At 38.1% G+C, this 27,500-nt stretch overlaps 1 protein-coding gene across 1 annotated transcript in view; it reads right to left on the bottom strand.

The window, feature by feature from the left end:
- LOC114645725 (von Willebrand factor A domain-containing protein 5A-like) overlaps nt 1-27,500 on the bottom strand; it is an 85,690-nt gene that overhangs the window by 14,412 nt on the left and 43,778 nt on the right. The window contains exons 9-14 of the mRNA XM_028793548.2: nt 19,818-19,962; nt 15,512-15,591; nt 9,939-10,053; nt 9,697-9,855; nt 5,220-5,323; nt 4,664-4,899 (exon numbers count right to left, since the gene is read on the bottom strand). Coding sequence (XP_028649381.1) covers nt 4,664-4,899; nt 5,220-5,323; nt 9,697-9,855; nt 9,939-10,053; nt 15,512-15,591; nt 19,818-19,962 — 839 coding nt within the window. The remainder of the gene's footprint in view (nt 1-4,663; nt 4,900-5,219; nt 5,324-9,696; nt 9,856-9,938; nt 10,054-15,511; nt 15,592-19,817; nt 19,963-27,500) is intronic.

Below are 27,500 nucleotides of genomic sequence, written 5' to 3'. Positions count from 1 at the left end.
GTAATTGTAACTTCATAATAGATTACTCTTTTATTAAAGAATGTACCACAAAGAAAGAAAGTACCAGTGTTCCTCAATTAACAGCATCTCATATTTGATTCAAAATGCAATAGGCAGAATTCTGTCTTCAGTTAAATATTCATCCATCTATTGATTGGAATTGCCTTACAAGGATGCACAAAACCTAGGTCCACATGAACATCAAGAGGCGTAAAGCAGGAACCAACCTTGGATGGGATACCAGTCCTTTGTATGGCACAGTCACTCATTTTAAGACCAATTTAAAGTCATTAAGTAAAATGGCATGCACATCTTTGAAATACAAACTTAAGGTAACTTGGTGTTGCCTTATGTGAGATAAAGTCTTACATTTGTAGCAGGACCAAAACCTAAAACAGATATAAAATGTTTTGCATTTAAAATATGTACAGTATATGTTTCAAAATTTTAGAATTTGGATTCAATATTCTGGAAGCTACATGCATATTTGTTCTGACACTAGGAAAATTGTTCCCAAGCATAGCTAGTGGGTTCTTTTATCATTTTAAACAGTTGTTGTGGAGAAAAGTGCAGAAATTTAACTTGGCAGACACATAAAAAAACCTTTTGTAGCTTGTGATGAAATGCCACACTGCTTTTGAAGGGCTTGTGGCTTGCCCTCCAGAGTTAGAGGCATTCAAATCGAGATATGTCAAGTCTAATCTCTACCTGTAAAAATGAATACCAGTAAATAGATGGGTACTGCTCTTAAGCTTTTTGTGAAGAACTGAACAAAATGAAGAACTTTTAATTATACTGTACAGTTATTCTTTCACTCACTTTTTTGTGTTCTTCAAACTTGTGTATATTGTTTTTCCTTGCATTGTGTATTGTTTTGGCAATTTTGTTTTTTGGCACATTACCTTTACAGAAAATAAAACCTTTTTTTTCTTGTAAAACCATATTCATGAGAGATTTATAAACCATAACTAAAATAACATTAATATGTGTACTGTTTATGCAATGGAGGAAATTATTACTGGAGTTGGGGTTTACTTTTCCTGAGTGAATTTGTTAATGCATTTATCTTTCTTACATACTTTTCATCAGTATCACAAGAGGCTATATAATGCTTTATATGTGAAAATTTAAAAAAAGTAATGAGCAATTACGATTTAATTTTCTTTAAATGTAATTTTACCCTTAATTCTTCTTAATAATCACCTTCACCTCCTTGATCATTCCTTTACTAAAATATTGAACCTCTTGGGTTTGTTTTTATAGTTTCTTTAATAATACCACCTAACTGCCTTTTAGCTTTATAATCCATTCATCTATTTTCTTAAACGGCTTATTAATTCCCATTTTTCTTATGTGCTTAAACCCTACAGTTAAGGTTGGCATTGTTTGTCTTGTAAATATTATAGAGCTGTTTTGAGGCTACTTCCAGTCTCGATAGAGTGTGAAACAGTCACTGTGTACCATTGAAGGTCTTTAAAATAAATATATTGTTTTTCAAGTAACAAAACTGATTGATATTATACATGAGTGCTTTCCAAAACATAAAGGCATGTAAAAAAGACTTAATTCTGAGAGAAAGAAGTGAGAAGGGTCTTTAACATTTTGTTCAGCTACTTAGTTGCAAGAAGAGAGGGTTCTGTCATTTGACAAAGCGCAACACAAATACAAATTATTGGTGTATGTGTCATAGCATCACAGCTGCAAAAACACAGAGCTCTGATTTACATTATATCTGTAATATAAAGAGCATTTTTGGAGAACTGGTTCAACAGTGTGCACTAATATAAAATTTGCGGTTATTCAAGGGGCGATCAGTTCATTAAGTCATGTATACAGTAGGCAGCCTTGTATTTGTGTAAAAAAAAAAAAAAAGCACAGACAATAGTGAAGCTATGGAGGTTTGCTATCGGTCAAGTATCATATATAACTTTTTCAGAATCTGAAAGCAGTCAGTGTACATTTTTATACACAGCTACCACTTTCTCTCTAAAGTGAGGTATTTCAACACATTCTTGGTCTTATAAGGCAGTGCAACCAGCATTGTTTTTCAAATATATGTAAGGTGCAGATATTAAAGTTAGTAAACAAAACTCTCCAAAAAAAGAAAAATATATGTGTTAAAATGCATAGGATTACAGATCATACTTAAGAGAAAACACAATTCCGGAGTTTCTATCTAATATAAAGAATCTGACTTTAATCCATATTTTTTGTGATGGGACCCCACTTGTTTTATGTTTCATTTTCACTTGTCTCTAGAGACCTAACAATCAAAAATGGTTTAAGTCCAGATCCTTTTCATTTCTGAGGTTGGTAAGATCAGACTGCATGGAGAGAGAAGCCTTAATTGCTGCACATTTATTTATTTGCTTCCATTTGGTATTTGTTTTGTTTTAATTCAGAATATATTTTGAAAAAATTTGTATACACAAAAACAGAGAAAAGCTACATTGAAAGCAATAGTTTGGAGAAGTAGTGATATGTAGTGATTCATGTGCTTTTTAAAATAAACATTGTATCTACTGTATTATCTATTGGTCACTTTCAGAATGTTGTATGTCTGCTGTGAGAAATATACATTAAATGAGTTATGGCCGGCGGCACGGTGGCGCAGTGGATAGCGCTGCTGCCTCGCAGTAAGGAGGCCTGGGTTCACTTCCTGGGTCCTCCCTGCGTGGAGTTTGCATGTTCTCCCCTTGTCTGCGTGGGTTTTCTCCCACAGTCCAAAGACATGCAGGTTAGGTGCATTGGCGATTCTAAATTGTCCCTAGTGTGTGTGAGTGTGTGTGTGTGTGTGCGCGCGCGCACTGTGTTGGCTGGGATTGGCTCCAGCAGAACCCCGTGACCCTGTAGTTAGGATATAGCGGGTTGGATAATGGATGGATGAGTTATGGCCAACAAGATGCTATTCTGCAACTGCCACACTTTTGAAAAGAGGAGTACATCCTACACAAGCTGGTATGTTTCTTTCAAAATTCTGTAATTTTCTTTAAGTCATTTATACTCTCAGGTAATCTCATAGGTGAAGATATGTTAACATTAAAAAAACAAAGTTTGTCAAGGTTTCTCAACATGCTCTATTGCATACTCTACTGTGTTAGTGATACTCTACTGAATATTAGAGACAGGATGCTCTGGTACACTTTTAGTGTGTTTTCAGTCCCATGTCCACTATTCTCCAATATCAAAATCGTTAGTAAGTTCCCGAAATCATCATACAAGTCATTATACAACCACAACGATTTTTTCCAATCGACATGACATGTTCTGAAGGTATCTTCATTTCATTTCTTTCTCTATAATACAGTCATGCTATATTTTTGCCCCATAATACCATTTTTTAGAACTCTTCTTGCTCATTTCTATAAGTGTTAACAAATTAGAATCTGGACTTGATATTACTGGCACTGAAAAAAACATTTTTTGTAATGTGGCATTAAAACTTTTGCCATTAAAGTCTGCTGTGAGCAGTAATTTGCAATACATTAACCCATTCACTGTGGCTGGTTTTTCTTTTTGAGATGTTTTTCCCTAGAGGATTTTTTTCAAACAACAAAAATTGTCTTCTTAAGGCTACTTCGCTTTTGCCAAATTTTCTCCTGATGACTCATTTCTTTGTTTTTCAAAATATGTCAAATCACTTATTTTTTATATTTGATATATGAAGCATTGCCTTCATGTTGGTTTAACTGTACTGACTCCAAAAGTACCAAAGGAAAGAGCAAAGCCTCAATCCAACACTTAACATTGAAACTGGAGAAACAGAAAACACTTTTAACAAAGTCAAACTGCTTTTAAAATACTAAAGCATACTGTACATGACTGAAAATTCAAAAAATAAATAAAGCTATACTTTTGAATTTAATATGAAAAGATGATTATGAAGCAAATGTCTTATGCATACATAATTAGGAAATTTGGTTTTACTGTCTAATTACAGTTGGAGAGCAATACATGTTTACTTACAGTACATAACGGTAATTTTTTGATGCACAAATAAACACCAATGTTGTACTAACAGCAACAACACAGAGATGTTTTCACTGCTCCATTAAAGGTGCTGATCACTGCCAACTGTACACAGAGTCATCATTTTCTTTAGGTACTTCAGTTCCCTCCCAAAATGTAAAAGCCATGCATGTAGTCTAATGACTTCACTCTGCTCTAGTTTAGGTGAGAGTGTGTGTGCAAAAGCATGTCCTCAATAGACTGCTGCTCTATCCTTGGCCGACTTCTTCCATGTGCTGGAATAGATAATCGTTATCCACTCAATTCCCTTTACTTTTTGTATAGCACATGTCTCTGAATAGAGGCTCTGAGCTCACACAGAAGTTTAAAACTACAACTCATCAGCATAAATATGCTAAACCATGGATCATTTACAGATGTTAAATACACAATAAAAAAACAGAACAGACCTTATCCATGATTCTGCTATTTAGAAAGCAAGTTCAGAAAATGAACAGATGAATGCAGTAATGCCATGTCAAGTAAGGTTTTGCTCAAGCAATTACTTCATAAAAACATAGTGACATATACAAAGCTGATATATTTGGATATACATTGTTTAATAGAAGTCAAAACAAATATGTGAATTTGTACCTTTACATAAATGAAAATGCAAAAAAAAAAAAAAAAAAAAAAAGCAGCGAGCAGCACTTACCCATTGGCATAAAACCACCTAATGGAATACGTCGCTTGACCATAGGTCCCTGAACAGCCTCATTTTTTTCTTTGTTGATGGCAATGAAAGCTGTGTGAGTTGAGATAACTCTGGCCTCTGTGCTAATTTCTATAATTTTCTTTTTTATATTTTCATCCCCACCCTCACTTCCAAGTCTCTCTTTATCTTCCATTCCTTTCATCAATGATTTTGCAGCCAGGCGGTGAGCAGTTAGCCTACAAAAACACAAAATTTTGCAAAATGTATTTCTGGATAAGCTATATGATTAAAATGTTAACTAAAATGATTAAAAACTTAGAGAGATAATTAACCTTACCAGTAACCAAATTTCCTATAGTCTTTGATGATTCTAAACATTAGGAAATACATTTTCAGGCTCTTTTGATATTATTAATATCACAAATAATATACTGTAAAGAACAAAAATAGTAATAAAAATAAATCACTGATTTTACTAGTGAAAGTTGGCACCATGATTTTATTTTGGGAAATATTAACTTAATATAATTTTCAAAGTGTTCTACACAAACCCTACCTGCAATGTTTGTCATGTTTTAGCCCAAAATGTATTTCTGTTTTGTACTCTTTGTCAGAGAGGGTGTAATGCAAAGAAGCACGTCCTGCTGCATTCTCATCAGCCTGTAGAGATAATAAGGAAAGCAGAATTATAATACAGAACATTTTTAACAGGCTAGATACAATGCCATGAATACACTGAGCAGGTCTTTTTTAAGACCGCACTATTGTGCTGTGGCAAAAAGATGATTGGTAGTCTACAGCAGTAACCCCAAGACTTAATATTGGATATGAGTAGTAGGTAAAGTGATCACATTGAAGAAAGAGTTCCCATGTTTAATGTTAGAAGGAGTATATACAGATATGACTGAGACATACCATTAGGCAGAAAAAAACAAAGCAGAAGCAGTGAATGAAGTAAAGGCCTGTGTGGGGAAGCATTTCAATGAGGCCAAGAAAAATGACTTTCAAGCAACTCAGAAGAGTTTTTGGCAAACTAAAAACTCCTGACAGGTAGAAAGAATGTGGCCAAAGCAGTTCTCAGCAAAGGAAAAGTGGACATCAATTGAGGATATTATTGACAGTTGAAGTAGAACTTTAAATTACAACTAAATAAAATGAATACTGCCTAAAGCAGTGTACTGGTCCATTTTCTGGATAAAATAACAACAGTGATTAATAAAGTTTTGTAGTGGCCAGGATGCTCAAAACTAACACAATGGGAGACATTCAGAATGTAGTCTCTGTCCAACAGTTGAACCTTAGGTTCCAGGGATATAATGGTAATTCTATCCTGGATGTTGAACAATAAACAATTTTTTTTTTGCTTATATTTTAGTAGTCATAGGAGTTTGACTGACAGACAGATCTATCTATCTATCTAGCTATCTATCAGTCTGTCACTGAAGCTGCTCCTCTGTCTGGAGATGATACTGTTCAGTAGATACAGTGGATTCTCCATGATTGACAGGAGCCTGCTCAGCACCCGTCGCTCTGCCACGGATGTCAAACTGTCCAGCTCCGTGCCTACAATAGAGCCTGCCTTCCTCACCAGTTTGTCCAGGCGTGAGGCATCCCTCTTCTTAATGCTGCCTCCCCAGCACACCACAATGTAGAAGAGGGCGCACGCCACAACCATCTGATAGAACATCTGCAGCATCTTATTGCAGATGTTGAAGGACACCAGCCTTCTAAGGAAGTATAGTTGGCTCTGTCCTCTCTTGCACAGAGCATCAGTATTGGCAGGGAAGTCCAATTTATCATCCACCTGTTCTCCCAGGTATTTATAGGTCTGCGCTCTCTGCACACAGTCACCTCTGATGATCACGGGGTCCATGAGGGGCCTGGGCCTCCTAAAATCCACCACCAGCTCCTTGGTTTTGCTGGTGTTCAGTTGTAGGTGGTTTGAGTGGCACCATTTAACAAAGTCCTTGATTAGGTTCCTATACTCCTCCTCCTGCCCACTCCTGATGCAGCCCATGATAGCAGTGTTGTCAGTGAACTTTTGCACGTGGCAGGACTCCGAGTTGTATTGGAAGTTCGATGTATATAGGCTGAACAGGACTTGAGACAGCACAGTCCCCTGCGGCGCTCCTGTGCTGCTGACTACAATGTCAGACCTGCAGTTCCCGAGACGCACATACTGAGGTCTGTCTGTAAGATAGTCCATGATCCATGCCACCAAGTGCCTTGTGTTGTAGGAAAATGCTTATAACTGTATACACTATGGTATCTTGCGAATGGTATTACAAGAATATTGACCTCTAGGGCTCCTCCTACTGTTGTCACTTTGTTCTGTTGTACTAGGTTGTTGTACCGTGTTAGCCATTATGAATGTAGAGAGAAATCAAGCAAAATTACACCTTTTACTGGCTAACTAAAAAGATTATATGCAAGCTTTCGAGGCAACTCAGGCCCCTTCTTTAGGCAAGCTCGACTTCTCACTACATTCTTGTACTTGTGCAATGAAAATTGTGCTCACATATCTGGAATTAATTCAAGACCTTTTAATGAGGGCACTGGACTACTCCACTAAAGATGTGTCTATGCTTCTGTTCCAGCTTTTTATGGGAAAGATACAAAGAATCAACCAAAAGATGGAGAGCATCTAGTTTTAGAGCACAGTTGTGGCACTATCGCGGTTTACAGATAATGTTGTACCTTTGGTATCATCGGAGTTTGACAGTAGAGCAGTTTGCAGCCGAGTGTAATGCAGTGGGGATGAAAAATGGTACCTCCAAATCTGTGGTCAATATCAGCATCTCTGAAAAACTGAATTGCTCTTTCAATTAAAGGGAAAGAAGCTGTCCCAAATGGGATAGTTCAAGTAGTTTAGAGTGCTGTTCATGAAGGAGAATGGCCAAAAAATCTTACAGGGGCAGAGTAAAATCTTTTGATAAATAGTCCATCTATCATAGCCCATCTATCCATCCATTATCCAACCCGCTATATCCTAACTACTGGGTCATGGAGGTCTGCTGGAGCCAATCCCAGCCAACACAGGGTGCAAGGCAGGAAACAAATCCCGGACAGGGCGCCAGCCTTGGACGTAATAAATAGTCTCACCAATGAAATCTTGAGTATAAGCAGACAAAATTAGTTTCCTAAACAAGGGGCTGGGCTCACTTTTTATGAAAGGGTAAAGTGCTCAGCAATATGTGAGGAACCTGAAGTAGAACAGCTGCTTATCTGGAATTAGAGGAATGGAATTGCAAGATATGGAAGAAGGATTACATATCTGGAATAGCTTGGGAGAACCACAAAATTCCCTGATAGAAGATAGAAACTGCTACTTGGGGATATGATGCTTTGGTTTGCTCAGCTGAGGTTGTTGACATCCATGACTTTCTCATATGCACTCCCACATACACAAAACAGGAGGAAAGGGTGCATAAAAGTATAGAAAATTGTATTCTTAAAGTTGGTAAATTCTATGTATTAGAAACGTATTATAAGCACATAAGAAAGGTACACACTATATTTTATTAAGTACTAAGATGTATGAGTTAGGAGTTGAAAAGCTAATGCCTATATATTTTTATTACCCTTTATAAGCCACCAACCACCATTATCTCTCAAAGTTAAAGTCTGGACATGCAGGAGAGTTGAGAAGAGATGGGCCCCTTGATAAGGAGGGAAGTGTAAACTCTTGAGTAGTAAATAATTGGTGAGTGCTGGGAAAGAATGGGGATGCAGGTAGGGGCTGTCAGACAGGTATGATGGACAGCAAAAAGTTTGACACCCACCCAGCCAAGAGATAATGGTACATTAATTAGGGGCAGGACTAGAGCAATGGAATGCTAGCAGTCTGATGAGGAAGAACAATGGCTTAAATGAGAAGAACTGTAATAAAAGAAAAAGGAGCCTATCGCTGGACACTTATTGTTCAATCTTAAGTGAGCCTGTATGTGCGCAATATAATAAAGCTTAATTCTGCTGTCTGTTCTGAAGTCTCTGAGTGCCTTCATTGGGGCTGATGATGCCTGTGCTGCTAATCTGCTTCAACAAAAAGTTACTGATATTTTTCTGCTTCACTCCACGCTGTCTGTGCAATGCAGCCGCAGACAGCTTAAACAACTCGGCACATCTACATAAAAATGACAACGATGAGCTTTCTTGAAGTCTTTCACGGAATGTACCTCATTGTAAACTGAAATATATATAAAAGAAACATACAGGTATTTTACAGGTGTAGAACCAAATATAAACATAATGATTTACAAAGCAATACATAGCAGATAGTATACATTAAACAATAAAGCTTTAAAAGACACAAGGCAAGTGATTTCCACGGTCAGATCGAGACAAAGAGAAGCACGTAGACAAAGGTCCAAATTGCTGCATATCACAACTAACCAGACCCAGAGGTTTATATATCTTAGAGACACATTTCGGACATGACCGAGACAAGAGATAAAGGGGTACCTACGTGAGACACATGGACTGCATTGTATTTAAAAGTTTATTATGGAACCCACATGCTTTATGTGAGTTTCATAGACATTTATAACACCACTGTGCATGTCGGACGTGACTGACAGGTGTGTTAATAAATGACAAGACAAAGGTGGAGCACAGTTCAACAAATAACAGTAATAGTTAAAAGAATGTGGGGCAGAACAGATATTAATTCATTATAATAAAGTCAGCTATATCGAAGTCTACATTTGCATTATCATACTTAACTAACCACTATATAGAAGCAGAACTGGGAGAGAAAGAAGTGCACTGTGGAACACTTCCACACTCGTTTACACCAAGCCAGATTAGATTTAGTACATACTGGCATAAACATGGTAATAGCGCACACTATAAAAAAAAAAAAAAAAGCATCCAATCAGAGAACAGAACTAGGGTCATATTGTGACAACAGAAAGCTAATACTTTAATATTTTAGTTCATGTCATTAGAAAGTATTTCAACTGCTATTATGTCCAGTAAAGCAAGTTAAATACATGAACACATTAATTAGTCAAACTACATGTTATAAATCTTACCTTGCCTTTGAGTTGTGCATACAGAACAGTTCTTTGGCCATTGAACACCACCAAAGGTGTTTCTGATATAGGGGCTACCTCCATTCCACCTGGGAGATGCCAGTTAAGGCTAATATTGGTGACTGCAGGTTGCAAAGCGAACCGCAGGCTCTGCATTACCTAAAAGAGACAAGAAAATTTGATCACAGAATACATTTAAGTCACCTCCTCAACTGCATTCTATACATATGTGTACTGCTCACTTTTAGTTGCATTCTGTCTTTTCCGGAAACAAATTGAAAGTGACCAGTCCCTGCCTTGGCCATGCCTTTAATAAGGGCTGTAGAGGCACCTTCTCCAATCCCAAATGTGAAGCATCTAAAACAAACCACAATTTTATGTGAAAAATTTGCGGCAGATGACACACAGAAGATGGTTAAGTCGTAGATGCTAAGTGATGCAAACTTGCTTTTGTTAAAACTGGAATGTGTTGTAATTTTAGCAGTCAACATTTTACCATTAACAGTTTGTTTATATTCATTCTTATAAAGGAAAACTTTGTGAACTATGGCTTGTGATTTTTTTTTTTGTTTTAAATTTATTTTTTTTAATTACATTTTAAAGGGAGCTGCTAACATAAGTCACAATAACATTCCCAAACTATGGTGCAGCTATGCAAAAAAATAAAACATAAAAAAAAATCTACAATGCCAGAATTTTAATTTTAATCCTAAAAATTATATGTGAAAATGTCAACCGCTGCAGTACAAAATATATATTATATAATCTTAACAGAAATTTCTAATACTTAAACAAATTTCACAATAACTCCCCCCTTATGTAAAACTAACGTCTTTTGGTTTTGTCGTACTAGTAAAATCCAGTCATATGTTTCACAACTTGCTTAAGTTTGCTTGGTAAAGACGAGCTCTCTGTCAAGCTCTCTTCATCACGGAAGAAGAATATTTGCTGACCTTCAAAAGGATAGGTTCTAGCCCTTAAAGAACAGTATTTTGGTTGACCAAAATAAGTAAGTTTAATATAACTACTTTGGGCAAAGTAGATCATGATTAGTTGTATGGGAATGTAGCCATTCTCAACACTTTCTTTAATTATTAAAATGCAAACTATTTTGGCGATTCCAGTCTTCTAGTTTTATACTTTTATGTATATTTGTAAAGGGATTTAGAAGTGGAGAGATAAAAAAGAAGAGTTACAGGAAACTGAATTATAATGCAGTATGTTTATGATAAGAAAAAAAAAACATTATTTATGGAGCTGATAGAATTGTGCATGCTTTAATGAAGTTAGTGAGAACTATAAAATGACAAAGTTTTTGATAAATTGTATTAAACCTATTATATCCTACTAGTTGGTGAAACAGACTGAAACATTCTTACTCTCCAATGGTGGTCTCAACTTGTTTATCTCTCTCTCTCTCTTTCAGAATCTCTTTTCATATCAATTACACTTCCTAAGAACAGTTTTGACCCAACCTAGCCACAGGGGATGCACAAACTAGTGTGTTTCTTTGTGCTGGTCCCAAGACCAGATAAACAGCGAGGGTTACGTCAAGAAGGGCATCTAGTGTAAAATGTTACCAGATCAATATGTGGACAACAACAACAACAACAATACAGATTTCCAAACCAGATCAGCCGATCCCCCGGTTAACAATGGTCACCAACAGTACTGTTAGGCAGTACTGGCATAAATTAGTCTACTGTTGGATGAAGAAAAAGAAGAAAAGGGTGAAGGTATGTCCATAAGCATGGGGAGAAGAGAAAGGTAAAGAGAGTGGAAACGAGGGTAGGAAATTTGAATGTTGGCAGTATGACTGGTAAAGGGAGAAAAATAGCTGATGTGATAGAGAGAAGGAATATGCGTGGCTGATATATTGTGCATGCAAGGGACCAGGTGGAAGGGGAGTAAGCACAGGTGGATCAGAGGTGGGTTCAAATTGTTCTACCATGGTATGGATGGGAGGAGAAATGGGGAAGGGATTATCCTGAAGGAAAAGTATGTCAAGAGTGTTTTGGAGGTGAAAAGAGTGTTGGACAGAGTGATGATTATGAAGGTGGAAACTGAAGGTGTGATGATGAATTTTGTTAGTGCATATGCCTCGCAAGTTGGGTGTGCGATGGATGAGAAAGAAGGCTTCTGGAATGACATGGATGAAGTGGTGGAGACAATACCCAAGGGACAGTGAGTGGTGATTGAAACGGATTTCAATGCACATGGTAGTGAAGAGAACAGAGGAGATGGGTAGGTATGGTGTCAGAGGAAAACAGAATATCAGATGGTAGTGGATTTTGCAAAAAGGATGGACATGGCTGTGGTGAATACGTATTTTAAGAAGAGGGAGGAACACAGTGTGACATAGAAGAGATTACAGGAATCATGCCAATTATTTGAAAATCCTATATCGTTTAACTTATTGCTCTTTCAAAGAAAAAAAGAAAAAGAGCTCGTTATTACCTCTTTAAAACAATTAGGGAATTAGTTCAGAAATAAAAACATATCATTCAGATTTGCTTTAAGAATGCGATGATGTGTCCAATCAGCTGTGAGTTGTAATTATTTTAATTTGCAGTGTCATGCATTTGAATGAGTAACTTAGAAAACAGCAAGATTAATTGCTGTATATTAGCACCATACATAGCTCAGATAAAGGAACATCCTCTGACTGTAATGGATATGGCTGCAGCTATCTGTTCAACTATTCATACATTTGCTAAACCCATTTATCTGTAACTTTGACTAAATGAGCTGCTCGTGTTCATTTCATACTAAATCCTGTCTAGTTAATTTTTGAAAACTTTCACATTGTCCAGACATTTGTGTGTGCCTAGCTGATAATGATTTGATGCAAGGGGCAAATCTCTTTAAAAATATGATATGCAATAGTAAAAACGAAATGTACAATTGGTGAGATATGCAGTTAGAGGAGTTACTAACAGAGCTTAATTTGTAGCTGACAATAAGTGGGACAACATTAAAATTTGTCATTCTTTGGATTTCTGAAGCAAACATAACCATGATTAATGTAACAACTAAAATGTAAAAAATGTTGTGAAAGCTCATACAACACATATCTGAATTGTACAGGAATGAATGGGATGTAGTCTCCAGTTTGGAGTAGCTATGGATAGACCATCTCAGTCATGAATTTGGGAATAGTATAAAGGTATACATAATGGGAAAGTCTGATAAAGACTGTTTTGTAAGAATTCTGAAATAATAAATTAATCTTCAATTGGCAATTTTGATTTTGCAAGGGTAGCTTTAATTCTGGGAGAAATTAGGACTGAACAATTAATCATATATTAATCACGATTGCGATTACAATTACAACTGCTGTGATATAGTAATCATGAAAAGTACTGATTGCTACATTTCATTCAGTAATCCTTCCCCATCAGAGATCAAGCTTTCCCAGTTACAAAGTGTTCTAAACAGCAAATAAGTGTTGTAACCAATCACTGACATTCACTAAGTGAGAGTGCATTGGCCAGTCTGAGGAACTTGAATCATGTGACTAATTTCAGGCGACTGTGCTTAACATAATTTTGATCCCTAACAATCTGATCCCAAACAACATCTTTTAAAAAGTGTGAATTTCTTTGTGTTTGCAGCAATCTCCACAAATATTGAGAAGTATAAGTAACATTTAACCTAAATCATCTGACACTTCTTCGGTGTTTTAGTACCAAAATGTTGAGAATCGTCTATAATTTAGCATTGTTTAATTTTCAAGAGTGATAATGTTGATCAAAACTGCACACTGTGTAGACTGCTGCATCACTGCACTACATCATTTATAAGACAATTTAATAATCAACCACACAGTCCAGTAAAAATAAAAGTTAAGCAAGCACAACTAAGTCCCACTAAAATCAGGTCCATGACAAAGATAACCATTACCTGTGTGCAAATCAAGTTGGCAAAATCAGATATCAGAAGCCATTGCATTTTATTTATTAAAAGAAAAGGCTTGGATTAAAACTGTGTGCAATGAAGCTTTTTAAAAAAAAATGATCCCCCACTTGAGGTAAGAGATACAGCATATCATTTCCTCCGGCAATAATTGTTCCGAAGTTGCGCTACCTCTGTCAGACAGAAATTGAAATGTTTATGAAACAAGTTATGCATCTACATCTTTAAAGCAGAAAAAAAAAGACACACACATTTTATATACAGTATATATATATGTCAGTATGGTTGGGGGGGGGGGGGGGGGTATTGGGTGTAAAGTCTTGTTTAATATGAATATGTTCTTCTTAAGTTTGCATATGCTGGTTTATGTCCAAATGTCTGTTGATGACATTCTCATTTGATAACCAGGATTTGGCCTGCTCTCTGGCACTTTTAGTACTGGCCTTGCATTTTACTTGTACATTGTCCCAATTAAATGTATGTCCTGTTGATTTAGTATGCGTATAGATCAATGATAGTGAGTCCTTTCTTCTGACGGCATTGCAATGTTCCTGTATACGTGTTGCAATTCTTTTTGAAGTTTGTCCTATGTATACCGCTGAGCAAGAACTGCATGGAATGCTATAAACTGCATTTCGTGTTTCTGCTGTCGATTTCTTGTTTTTAGCATTAAAGAGGACCGTGCGCAAATTGTACGTGGGTTTGTGTGCTATTCTGATGCCTGACTTGGCCAGGATGCGTGCTGTACCTTCAGACACCTTGTGGTGATAAGGGAGCGAGTTTCAGGTGGGGTGGGGGCTCTGATTCAAGTCGATTGTTTGTTGAGTTTTTTGGCGTCTTCTGTGTAAGCTCCGATTAATGAATGTTTTTGAGTATCCGTTTGAAGTGAAAAGATGGAAGAGATAGCGTCTCTCATTCATTTTTGTTTCCTTCATATTACAATGGGTGTGGACTCTTCTGAATAGAGTTTTAACACAGCTCCGTTTATGAGATACCGGGTGGTTGCTGGTGAAGTGTAATATCTTGTCTGCGTAGCATTCTTTACGGTAAACACTTGTGGTCATATATATTATATATATTGTGGCGAGCGCCTGGCAGTGGTACCCAGCCGTGATGCCCGGAAGGACCAGAAGAGGGATTATATCTCCTCCAGACCTCGAGGGGGCAGCCGCCCTGGTTGGTATGGCGACCACGGGAAATGAGCATGGACGCTCAACCCTATAGGGGCCCGTGGTCACCGCCAGGGGACACCCAGATGCCTGTGAAGCCCTGGACGTCAGCACTTCCACCACACCTGGAAGTGCTGGGGAAAGGAATACTAGGGACACCCGGAGTTCGGGTGCTCAGCCAGCACGTCCGCCACACCAGGAAGTGCTGGCGGAAGGTCATCGGGAGGCACCTGGAGCACGTCAAGGTGAAGATAAAAGGGGCCACCTCCCTCTATTCGATAGCTGGAGTCGGGTGGAAGAGGACAAAACCTGGAGGAGAGGAGTGGAGGAGGTGAAGGAAAGGCAGTAAACCTGTATGAGATCCTTAGAAAAGTACAGTTATGCACTTAGACAAAAAATTGAGAACAAGGAAGTTATAATACAGTAAAAGGCAAGAATAATAAGAAGGATTTAAAACTAACATTGTGCTTTACAAAAACCAAACTGACAAAAAAGCAAAAAATTGCCAACAGTTTTTAAATCAGAAGACAGCAAATATTTATGAGAGCTATACAATATTTCTGAATTATATTCATAGTTAAGACTGAAGCTTACTCAAATCTGTTCATATAAGCTTTACTTAATGGCAGGAATTATTTCTCATGATAAAACTTGTACAATTTAAAAAAATGAGCACCATTAGAGGTAATGTTCAATATACAGGTTAATTGACTGATTAAAATAGTTAATACCTGTGCGAGGAGGAATTTTTCTTCACTTCGTCAATAACTTGAATTGTGTTTCCAACTTCACCATCAGTAAATACAAGCAGCTAAAAGAAAAAAAAAATTACACTTCCATTTATTTTCTATTTTGAAAAACAGGTTTTAGACACCAGTAATTTGAAGAATGTGCATTACAGTAATCCCTCCTCCATCGCGGGGGTTGCGTTCCAGAGCCACCCGCGAAATAAGAAAATCCGCGAAGTAGAAACCATATGTTTATATGGTTATTTTTATATTGTCATGCTTGAGTCACAGATTTGCGCAGAAACACAGGAGGTTGTAGAGAGACAGGAACATTATTCAAACACTGCAAACAAACATTTGTCTCTTTTTCAAAAGTTTAAACTGTGCTCCATGACAAGACACAGATGACAGTTCAGTCTCACAATTAAAAGAATGCAAACATATCTTCCTCTTCAAAGGAGCACTTGTAAGTATGCGAAGCACCGCGGCACAAAGCTGTTGAAGGCGGCAGCTCACACCCCCTCCGTCAGGAGCAGAGAGAGAGTGAGAGTGAGAGAGAGAGAGAGAGAGACAGATAAAAAAAATCAATACGTGCCCTTTGAGCTTTTAAGTATGCGAAGCACCGTGCAGCATACTTAAAAGCTGCACACAGAAGGTAGCAACGTGAAGATAATCTTTCAGCATTTTTAGACGAGCGTCCTTATCGTCTAGGTGTGCGAACAACCCCCCTGCTCACACCCCCTACGTCAGGATCACAGATAGTCAGCGCAAGAGAGAGAGAAAGAAAAGTAAGTTGGGTAGCTTCTCAGCCATCTGCCAATAGCGTCCCTTGTATGAAATCAACTGGGCAAACCAACTGAGGAACCATGTACCAGAAATTAAAAGACCCATTGTCCTCAGAAACCCGCGAAGCAGCGAAAAATCCGCGATATATATTTAAATATGCTTACATATAAAATCCGTGATGTAGTGAAGCCGCGAAAGGCGAAGCGCGATATAGCGAGGGATTACTGTATATATAAAATGGACAGTAAACATGCATAGTAATTTTAGTATTCCAGCAAAAACTGATGATTTAACACTAGAATTGCCAGAGCCTACAAGAAAACTCGTAAATCTGGCCCACCTTAAATCCGTTCGCACCTCTCTGTCAGCGTCTTTTGTCCTGTAAATGTGCCGATTAAGACAAGCAGCAAGCAGCCTGCTATTCCATCCCTCCACTGCCGCAGACCGTGCACAAACTTCTCCCAGCTCATGCCTTGATTGATTATCTGGGAGTGAAGTGCTAGAGTTTAAGAGTGGAAATAATAGATCGTTATTTGGAACACATGCATTTCATGTGTGTTCCGTTTCTACAGTAATCTGTATAAACACATTGATGAAACAGAAACTTTTTAAAATTTTAGTAATAAATGTTACAAAATGTAGGAATAAACTATACAATGTTTGAAGCCTGAAGTCCAAAGATCAAATAAACACTTTCACAAAAGGTTCAAGAACGATACAACAGCTTCCGTGGCGTAGCGGTAAGATTTGCTGACATGTAATCAAGAGTCCCCGGTTCGATCGCAACTGCCTCCTATATTTGCCATTTTCAGTAGTGAGCTGCTCTTATTGTTAGTATTATACAGTACACACAAACATTTGGTTTGTGTCTGTAACAGCCACTGTACATTAATAGGATTTGTGAAAGTTACCATTTTTTTTTCCATTTTATTTCTCTCAGTCAAGACCCTGAATGCATACTACCGCCCAACACCCATCCTCCTCCACTCAGGGATCTGACGCTGTTACTTTTTATCTGAAACTGGGAATAACTGTATATGTGAGTGGTGTTTTGAGGCAATGGAACTGGACATTCTCTGATCTGGATGGATAAAAGACATAGGTATATATGATATTTGGAATAACTCATTTTATGACCTGTATAGGACATTTCGGAAAACACTGTGGCACGGATGCAACATTACTGATATTATTCATATTCATTCGCATAACATCTTGCGATAGTAATCACTGACCGCGTGTTTTTTTCCCCCCGATCTTGCCAGTCCCCACATGTTGCTGTATGGTGATATTTCTTTTGTAGTCCAGGTCATGCAGAGGAAAGAATAGTACAGAGAGGTCAGTTCAGCGCTATATGCAATCATCAGATTCAAATGTTAGCAGTTTACACATGCAAGAACATTCTTTCCTACATTTATGACATGTGTACCTGTTGCAATGCGCACGCTTCTCTCTATGCTGTGGTTTCTATTACACACCGGTCAGTGATTACTACCGCAAGATGTTATGCAAATGAATATGAATAATATGAATACTGTTGCATCCGTGCCTCAATGTTTTCTGAAATGTACTATACAGGTCATAAAATGAGTTATTCCAAATATCATATATACTGTACCTATGTCTTTTATCCATCCAGATCAGAGAATGTCCAGTTCCATTGCTTCAAAACACCACTCACATCTACAGTTATTCCCAGTTTTAGATAAAAAGTAACAGCTTCAGATCCCTGGGGTGTGGTGGGGGCGGTAGTATGCATCGTAGTCGTGACTGAGAGAATAAAACTGAAAAAAAAAAACTGTAACTTTCACAAGTCCTATTAATGTACAGCAGCCGTTACAGACACAAACCAAATGTATGTGTGTACTGTATAATATTAACAGTAAGAGCAGCTCAAAAAAAATCTTACCGCTACGCAATGGAAGCTGTTGTATCGTCCTTGAACCTTTCGTGAAAGTGTTTATTTGATCTTTGGACTTCAGGCTTCACACATTATATAGTTTATGCCTACATTTTATAACATTTATTACTAAAATACGAAAAAGTTTTTTGTTTTAACAATGTGTTTACACAGATTACTGTAGAAACGGAACACACATGAAATACATGTGTTCCAAATAATGATCTATTATTGCCAGTCTAAACCTCCAGCACTTCACTCCCAGATAATCAATCAAGGCATGAGCTGGGAGAACACTGTGCACGTTCTGCGACGGTGGGGGGATGGAATAGCAGGCTGCTTGCTGCTTGTCTTAATCGGCACATTTACAGGACAAAAGACGCTGACGGAGAGGTGCGAACGGATTTAAGGTGGGCCAGAGTTACGTGTTTTCTTGTAGGCTCTGGTAATTCTAGTGTTAAATAAGAGCATTCATTTGGTTGATAAATAATATCTTGAGTTAAAAGACACTAAAGCTTTCGAAACAAAAAAATTTACTTCTCTCATGAAATTAGTCTAACAGGTAACTTGAGAGAAAATCTCAACTACTGAGGTGACCAGAATAATCATCATAAAATCAGATGATTATTCCAGTTTTTACTGGGGCTCAGCAAGAAATTAAATATGCGTGCCAGCACTGTGAGGCTGCAACAACAGTGTGTGTGGGGTGGGGGGTGGTGGGGGGTTAGGTGATGGGAGGAGTATTGGTCGTATAGTTTTATTTATTATGAATATGTTCTTCTTAATGGGCAGCATGGTGGCACAGTGGGTAGCGCGCCTGCCTCGCAGTTAGGAGACCCGGGTTTGCTTCCCGGGTTCTCCCTGTGTTTGCGTGGGTTTCCTCCGGGAACTCCGGTTTCCACCCACAGTCCTAAGACATTCAGGTTAAGTGCAATGGCGATCCTAAATTGTCCCTAGTGTATGCTTGGTGTGTGGGTGCCCCACGGTGGAATAGCAAGCTGCTTGTCTTAATCAGCACATTTACAGGACAAAAGATGCTGACGGAGAGGTGTGAACGGATTTAAGGTGGGCCAGATTGACGTGTTTTCTGGGCGGGGTTTGTTTCCTGCCTTGTGCCCTGTGTTTGCTGGGATTGGTTCCAGTAGACCCCCGTAACCCTGTAGTTAGAATATAGCGGATTGGATAATGGATGGATGTTCTTCTTAAGTTTGCATATGCTGGGTTTATGTCCAAATGTCTGTTAATGGCATTTTCATTTGATAGCCAAGATTCAGCCAGCTCTCTGGCACTTTTAGTATAGGCCTTAAATCTTACTTGTACACTGTGTGTGTATATGTATGCATATATACACACACTTTAATACAGACCTTGGTATACTGTACTATGCACTATGTAAATTATAGGCTTTTTGACATTAGAAAAATTACTATGCAATAATAGTCACATGTTTTTTAATGAAAATTTAGTTAACGTGTTATTACTGTTTGAACATTTCCTACTAAACACTCTACAAAAAATTATTCAAATTAATTAAAGCTGGAAAAACTTATTGCTTTAATTTCAATGACAAAAAGTCATAAAATCTGAATCATTCCATTCTGAGCAAAGACAGATTTTTCTCACCTGTCTTGGGTATCCTGGTTTGCAGGCTTTTCCAAAAATGTCACGAAGGGGTGCCAAAATTTCAGTTCCTCCAAAGTTGGCACGCATGGTTTTCACTTTTTCCACTGCAGACTCCATTGTCTGTTGTGTGTACTCAACACTCTCTCTGGAAATGTGTCCATGGGAAAGAATTATAAAATGAAGTGAAAACGAAACAAAATGAAAAATAAATAAATAAAATAAATAAATAAATAAAATAAGAAACAAAAACGATAAAAGAAATAAAATAAAAGATAAAAACAAAACTACTGTCTTCTAAGTGTAAACTGCATAAACTGCAGAAAGATTGTAATTCGGGCTTGCAGAAAAACCTTTTATTTTTTTTTACCTTTTATTTATTTAGTGGTCTTGATGATGCTTTTACATAGAATTTTCAACTTAAAAGAAAACTTTTCCCCAAGAAAAAAAAACAAAACATTTGCCATTGATGAGTACACCACACAAAGATGAAACACCAAACAGGACTGAAGACAGAAAGTCACATGCGGTCTGGATTACAATGCAACATACCTCTGATGCATCTATATTTTTCACGAAAAACAGCAGTGTGGTGAGCTGTCCACTTAAATAACTTACTTTATTTTTTTTTATGTATGACTCACAGAAGTTCAAAAATATCATGCACAGGAGAGGGAAAAATGCATTTCTGAGATTTTTTTAAGTAAGGAAGGCAGAAGTCTTCTAAAAGCAAGAATTTTACTGTGCTTTGTACATGGAACAATACTGACCATATAATAAACTTACAACAACCTATAGACAAAGGGAGGTGATGACATCATAGCCACGGTAACAGCCACATAAACCTACCAGCTGCATGTTGATCATTTATTTATTTCTACAACATTATTGATGTGAGTGCCTACAATGCCTTCTGTATATGGCATTAAATAAACATGGATTGGACTAATAGAAAACTTAATCAAGAAAGGATTTTTTGGAGAGGCTTGGTGAAGCCCTGTTGATTCCTCTGATTAAGGGAAGACCATATCTTTGAAGATCATTGGTGGCTATATCTAGTGTGACGGACATTTCTAGTGGGGATTCAAAGCCTCGCTCTAACATTTGTTCATTTGCCAGGCAGAAAATTTGCCAGATCTGTCCACACTGATTTGACAATAAGTCACAATACTGTGTGAAATATAAGCAGTACATCTGTAAAGAGAATAGACACATACATAACCACTCTGCACTTCATGTGCATAGAATGGCTTATGAATCACCGGTGTTATTCTCAATACTACTACTTCTGATAATATATATTTTTTAACTGATGTTTCTGATCTGACAGTACTACTAATTAACATTTACTAAGAATTAGAAATATGTTATGATTGTATGTATTATGGGCGGCACGGTGGCGCAGTGGCAGTGCTGCTGCCTCGTAGTTAGGAGACCTCAGTTCACTTCCTGGGTCCTCCCTGCGTGGAGTTTGCACATTCTCCCCGTGTCTGTGTTGGTTTTCTCCGGGTGCTCCAGTTTCCTCCCACAGTCTACAGACATGCAGGTTAGGTGCATTGGTGATCCTAAATTGTCCCTAGTGTGTGCTTGGTGTGTGGGTGTGTGTGTCCTGTGGTAGGCTGGTGCCCTGCCCAGGGTTTGTTTCCTGCCTTGCGCCCTGTGTTGGCTGGGATTGGTTCCCATGACCCTGTAGTTAGGATATAGCAGGTTGGATAATGGATGGATTTATGCATTATATGTGATATATACATATACTTTAACTCTTGTCAACTTAAAAAATATATAACAGGAGGTTTTAGCGAGTCTTATTAAAATTTCTTTAAATTATCAATAGGAAAAGATACAAGGAGCACAGATATATGAATAATTCTTTCTTGGAGGATTTTTAAAGTCTTATTTAGTCACTGTTAATCTCCTTTTCTACAGAAGTGATAGTAGCTGTGTAAAGGCTAAGTAGGTCAGACCAGCCCTTGGTATATGCAGAAGCACTTTTTCCACCTAGTTTTTCTGAATTCTAAAATGATGTTCAATCCAGAAAATCCTGGGTCACCTATTAGGTGGCATCTCACTAAATATTCAAACCTCTTCAAATGGCTCTTTTGAGATTAGAAGGAGCAGTAGCTAACTTTAGTTCCAGTTACACACATTAAGTCCAGAAGTGCTAGGCTGGTACTTACTTTCTTTTGCTTGTACTTGTGGTTTAATTCTTTCAGTAACTACCTGAGGTTAATGATCAGAACCATAGGTTGGGAAGGATAATATTTAATAGTAAATAGAACAGCTTTGCCCAATCATCCAGCTTTCTCATCACTTATCAAATAAAACACCCCAGTACTGGACTGATCTGTATTTAAGCCCACACAATGGACTATTGCCTAACACCACCCCATGGTGCTTAAAAGTCTAAACAACTGACATCTAGTTTTCATTGCTAGTAAATAACTGGCAAATCTTTCTGGAAAAGGCAAATGACAAGATTGTCTGCTAACAGCACAGCTGCAACTCTCAGCTAAACACACTGAACACTCTTCAAGCCTCAGCCAAGACTTGACAATCAGTTTAAAAAAATAACTAACAAGAAAGGAAAAAAAGACAAGACTCCTTAGTAACCAGACTGCATTCTCATTGCCATTTTCTGTGATCAACTTTTTTATTGGAACAAAAAAAATAAATTATGTTGTCAGGAAGGATGATTATTAGACTGCTGGCTCTAGAAAATAGAGTAAAGAAGGAAAAGGCAAAAACTATGAATCAGATGAGGATCTTGCACTACTAAAGACACTACTGGCCACCCACTTACACATATACAGGCATAAAATGTTTGAACCCAATGCCTCTTGTCATTCTGCTCCCAAACTTTGAAACTCCCTAACATGCAGCATTAGACAGCTACAATCCCTAGAACTACCAGTAGAAACATTCAAAAAAGCAATTATTTCAGATGGCTTTACTTGGTTGTGTACTCTGTGCTAAATAAATTGAAATTTATGTGTTTTCATATATTATTGTTTAATATAGCACCAAAGAATGGCACCATGTTACAAGTTGGTTGGATATACAAGTACAAATTTTACAGTATTCTGTACATGTTGACAATGTTAGCACTATTGCCAGCTGGATAAGAGATAATAATTGATTAAAACTGGAGATTGACAACCTAGTAATCTGCGGCGTAGAAGCCTCAATAAGAGTCAGAATATAGAAAGAGGACTTCCAGTGATTGGCAGAGATAAAAATCTAGAAATTTCCAGTAAGAGGCTGTTTTGACTGTAAGAGTACTCATGGAGAAGAGCATCTGCTGAAGAGAGGTAAACTGGTGACAAGAATAGTCAAGAAGAAAAATAAAAAGAAGGCCAGAGCAAGATTTCAACAGAGAGAATGGAAGATAGAGAAACAGTGACAAAGGAAGAAATAGAGAGGAAAGAACACACTACAAAAATTAAAAAAAAAAAAAAAAGCTACCAGCAGTGTTTACTGTAAATAATACTCTTTTCCATTTTCAAAAATGACAACCAGTCTGACACTCGGGATATTTATACCACATTCATGTAATAATAAAGATACAAGATAAAAAAGAAATCCCCTACAATAATCCATGCTCTCAGCATTTTTGTACTAATTCTATTATGACCCACAGGCATTTTGCTATAAAGCTTTTAAATCACGGCAGTGACAACAGCCACAGAAATAACCCAACTCCTCCAGATGCTTCAGCCGCTACTTCTTTTAAAGAGGGTACATCCTCCAGCTTTAGGAATTCCTCAAAGTCTTCCATTTAACTCCGGACAATACAACTTGTTGACATCACAAGTTTCCCCACTCTTGAGGTGAATATCCTGGTTGACTTTCTGCCTATCCTTCTAAAGCTGTCAAATGTATTTTTTTTTTGTCAGAGGTTCTTTGAGTCACTGTCCCAGGACAAGCTGAATGTAAGCCCTAGCTTCCGTCCAAACAGCAGATTCTTCCATCTCGACTTGCTAATCCCCTTAAATTATATTTGGAGGCCATCCAACAAACACTTTTAGAATTGCAGTTTTCTTTAATTTGACAGGTTCTCTCACTACTGATACTTACCACTAGGGTGATATCATGATGACAAGCCTGATTAACTTTCACCAACAATTAAGCATTGAACAAGGTGCAGTCAGAGTTCACATCCTTGAGAAATTCCCCATGTGAATACTAAAGGCTCTTAGCAGACCTACATATTCAGTAAGTTTTAATACAAGTCTCTATGAAAGCTGAGAGGGCGGCACGGTGGCGCAGTGGTAGCGCTGCTGCCTCGCAGTTAGGAGACCCGGGTTCGCTTCCCGGGTCCACCCTGCGTGGAGTTTGCATGTTCTCCCCGTGTCTGTGTGGGTTTCCTCCGGGCGCTCCTTGTTTCCTCCCACAGTCCAAAGACATGCAGGTTAGGTGGATTGGTGATTCTAAATTGGCCCTGGTGTGTGGGTGTGTTTGTGTGTCCTGCGGTGGGTTGGCACCCTGCCTGGGATTGGTTCCCTGCCTTGTGCCCTGTGTTGGCTGGGATTGGCTCCAGCAGACCCCCGTGACCCTGTGTTCGGATTCAGCAGGTTGGATAATGGATGGATGGATGAAAGCTGAGAACTGAGTAATTGAAAAGTGTACACACATAAAACTAGTTAAATGTTTCTATGAAACTCCATGTCATACATTAGCAACCCTTTTGTCTACTACTACAAAGTCTAACTGCAAAATACTCCATGAAAGTTAGTGGGTATTTCAAGTCGGTCAACCCTTGGGTAAAACAGATTAAGAAGTCCAGTTCTAGAGATTTCTGCTATGTATAAAGATGAATGACTACATTAAGATGGCTTTTTCTTAATTCCCACATGTCCTACTAAGCAAGATTCTAATATATTTTACAAAAAAAAAAAACATCACCGAAGTCTGTTTTTATTAATTGGCTTATAATCTGGCACCTTCTCATAAAGGATAAATTTGGTATTTTTCAAGTCAAAGTTATTTCTTCACAATCAAGGTACATATTAAATTGCCAAATAAAACTGCATTCTAAAGTGAAGCATATTTTATAAATTTAAAAAAAATACCTAGCCTGCTCTTTCCTTTTATATTGGAGGTGAAGTGTACTGCAGTCACATTGTTAAGAAACACCCAAAAACTTACTGATAACATCCAGTTTTGCCAGCCATGAATGACATAGAGTATTGATCTGCATCTTGAAATTACATGCATAATGACAAACACCATATCCATGTTGTTTTAGGAAGGAAAAAAGCACCAAACAAAACATTGCTGTGACATTCAGCCATTTTAAAAGGAGACCCGCTGTGTACTTTATTCTGCCACTCATCTTATTCCACAGCATCTCTCAGGGGCAGGGGCATGGATTCACTTCAGAAAGTCATTGACAAATACCGTTATTAACATTGAGTGCTGATTCCCAGATCTGAACTACTGTCTTTGTTCTGTAGACAACCAGGTAAAAATAACAAAACAACAAAAAAGGCACATTTATGATCGATTATATTCTTTCACTAAGATATTCACAGCTGCCACTTGATTGATAATGCAAGCATGTACAGTATTTCAGTGAGAGAGAATATTGTAATGACAAAGGAGTGCGAGAGAGACAGAGGAATTGAAGTAGCCACTTCATGCTCTAAAGAGGACTTAAAGGTTTCTTCAGTAGCTGTTTTCCTCACGGGGCCCAGATGTTCATCTGCGACATGTGCTCCCAGCTGCATCACCCTTTTACCTGGCTATGCCTCACTCCAATCAAATGAGTTCAGAGCAACCCTGATATGACACACTTTTCCCCCAGCTCCTCGCAGCTGGGAAACGCATCCTAAGTGCTCTCTAGAACCAGGTTTATACTTGATGCATCCATGCGGGTCACCAGGGCCACACAGTAAAAATGGCATCATACGCGTCAACATGCCCACTTGCGCACACAGAATGATTTCTAACTATGCGGCGATGCAAACACAGAGGTGTGTATGCAAAGTAGTGGATTTCGAGCAGAGGCTGGTTACATGGCTGCCAGAATGTTGAACGAAGGGCTGAATATGACATAATAGGTTATCAAAGTGCAAGACAGGCATACACAAAATATTTCATGTGCATCTGTTTATCAGTACATAACACCACTCACAAGAATATTATACTTGCCCTTTGAATGTCTGACACATTCCACCTTCTCCTTTTTTACCTCTTGAAGTCAATAATAACAAGCCCAACTTTTCTTCCATCAGCAGAGCCACACTTCCTCTGCTGTGAAATTGCTAGTTATGTGGCAATGACCACACAATGCTACCTACTGACTAGGAAATTATCAACATGCCAATCGAACAAGAAACCCCAAGCATAAATGTGCTTTGGTCTCTTACAATGCACGCACTTTGTGTTGTAGTCTGTGCGTGGGCTTCTTACGTGAAGTATAAACAAGGCTTTAGTTTTGCTTCTGCACACTCCAACCCCTCCATCCCCCCTGCCGCCGACATTCACAGAGCTTTTTTAATGCCATCTTCTCTGGTAGGGCAGAGCTGTCATTACAGTCTAACAGTGCCAGGATCTGGGTGAGTTTCAAATGTCCACCCTGAGTTTTTATGGATTGATTGATATCAGTGAGTATTAGTCAGTTTACTCATTCAAACACATTGTTCCAAGCTTTTTTTTTTTTTTACCATATCCTCAGCAACAGTGAGTCGTTGTGCATTAGAACAGTAGATAATTGGTTTGTGACACTCCAATCAACTGAATGGCTAGAGCAGAGTCGATAAATCAATTCTATCAATTAATTCGAATTTTTTGTTTTAGAAGTTATGCAAAATCAAATGTGTGATTCACTATAAACTGGCTAAATAACACAGAGTCTGTGAAGCTCAAAAAATAATCTTATAGCCTATGCATAAGTTTTTACTTTACTTCAGGGCCTGCGTAAATTCTCTACAGGGCTGGCGTCCCTCCCAAGGATGGTTCTTAACCTTGGGCTCATTGTTCCGGAATTGGCTCCGCTACCCGTGACTTAATAGGAAAAAGATATATGAACAGGTTCCATAAATGACAACATGCTGGAGTGCCCCCTCCCTGCTGCCTCCAACACCAACACACAATAGCAAGATGGCATCTCGTCTTGAAAACTGGTAGCGTCTTATCAGTCATTTGGACATGGTTTGGTTATACAAGGTCCAACACAGAACAAACCATTGTCCGCTATAAAGTTTGTCTGAAGTCTGTGGCCACTAAACATAGAAGCACAACAAACTTATTTCAGCATCTCATACAGAGGCACACAGCCGAGCGGTGCAGAGAAGTGTGCAGCTCTGCGAAACAAACAAGTTAGTGGCAGCCGCCAAAGACCTGCTAAAAAGCAGGTAACAATCAATAGTGGTGTCCTTTTCACATTGTACTCCTTATGATAAGAATGGAGCCTGCTGGAAAGAAATTACAAATGCGGTAACGTTTCATATTACTAAAGATTTGGTGCCCATATATACAGTGGGAAAAAAAGGGTTCATTCAGATGATAAATAAAATCAACCCCAGATATGTACTACCAAGCCGAAAGTATTTTGCCAAAGTGCCCTTGCCTCAGCTATACAACAGTACACATGAAAAAACTGCACAGCTCCTGGAGAATGTGATGTTTCATTCCACTAAATCAGACCTATGGCCCAGCCAAACCAAGCAGCCATACAGGAGTTTG

Source organism: Erpetoichthys calabaricus, chromosome 2 (assembly GCF_900747795.2).
Source record: "Erpetoichthys calabaricus chromosome 2, fErpCal1.3, whole genome shotgun sequence".
NCBI lineage: Eukaryota > Metazoa > Chordata > Cladistia > Polypteriformes > Polypteridae > Erpetoichthys > Erpetoichthys calabaricus.
The sequence above is the reverse complement of the archived record's forward strand: the minus strand, read 5'-3'. Positions and strand labels throughout refer to the sequence as shown.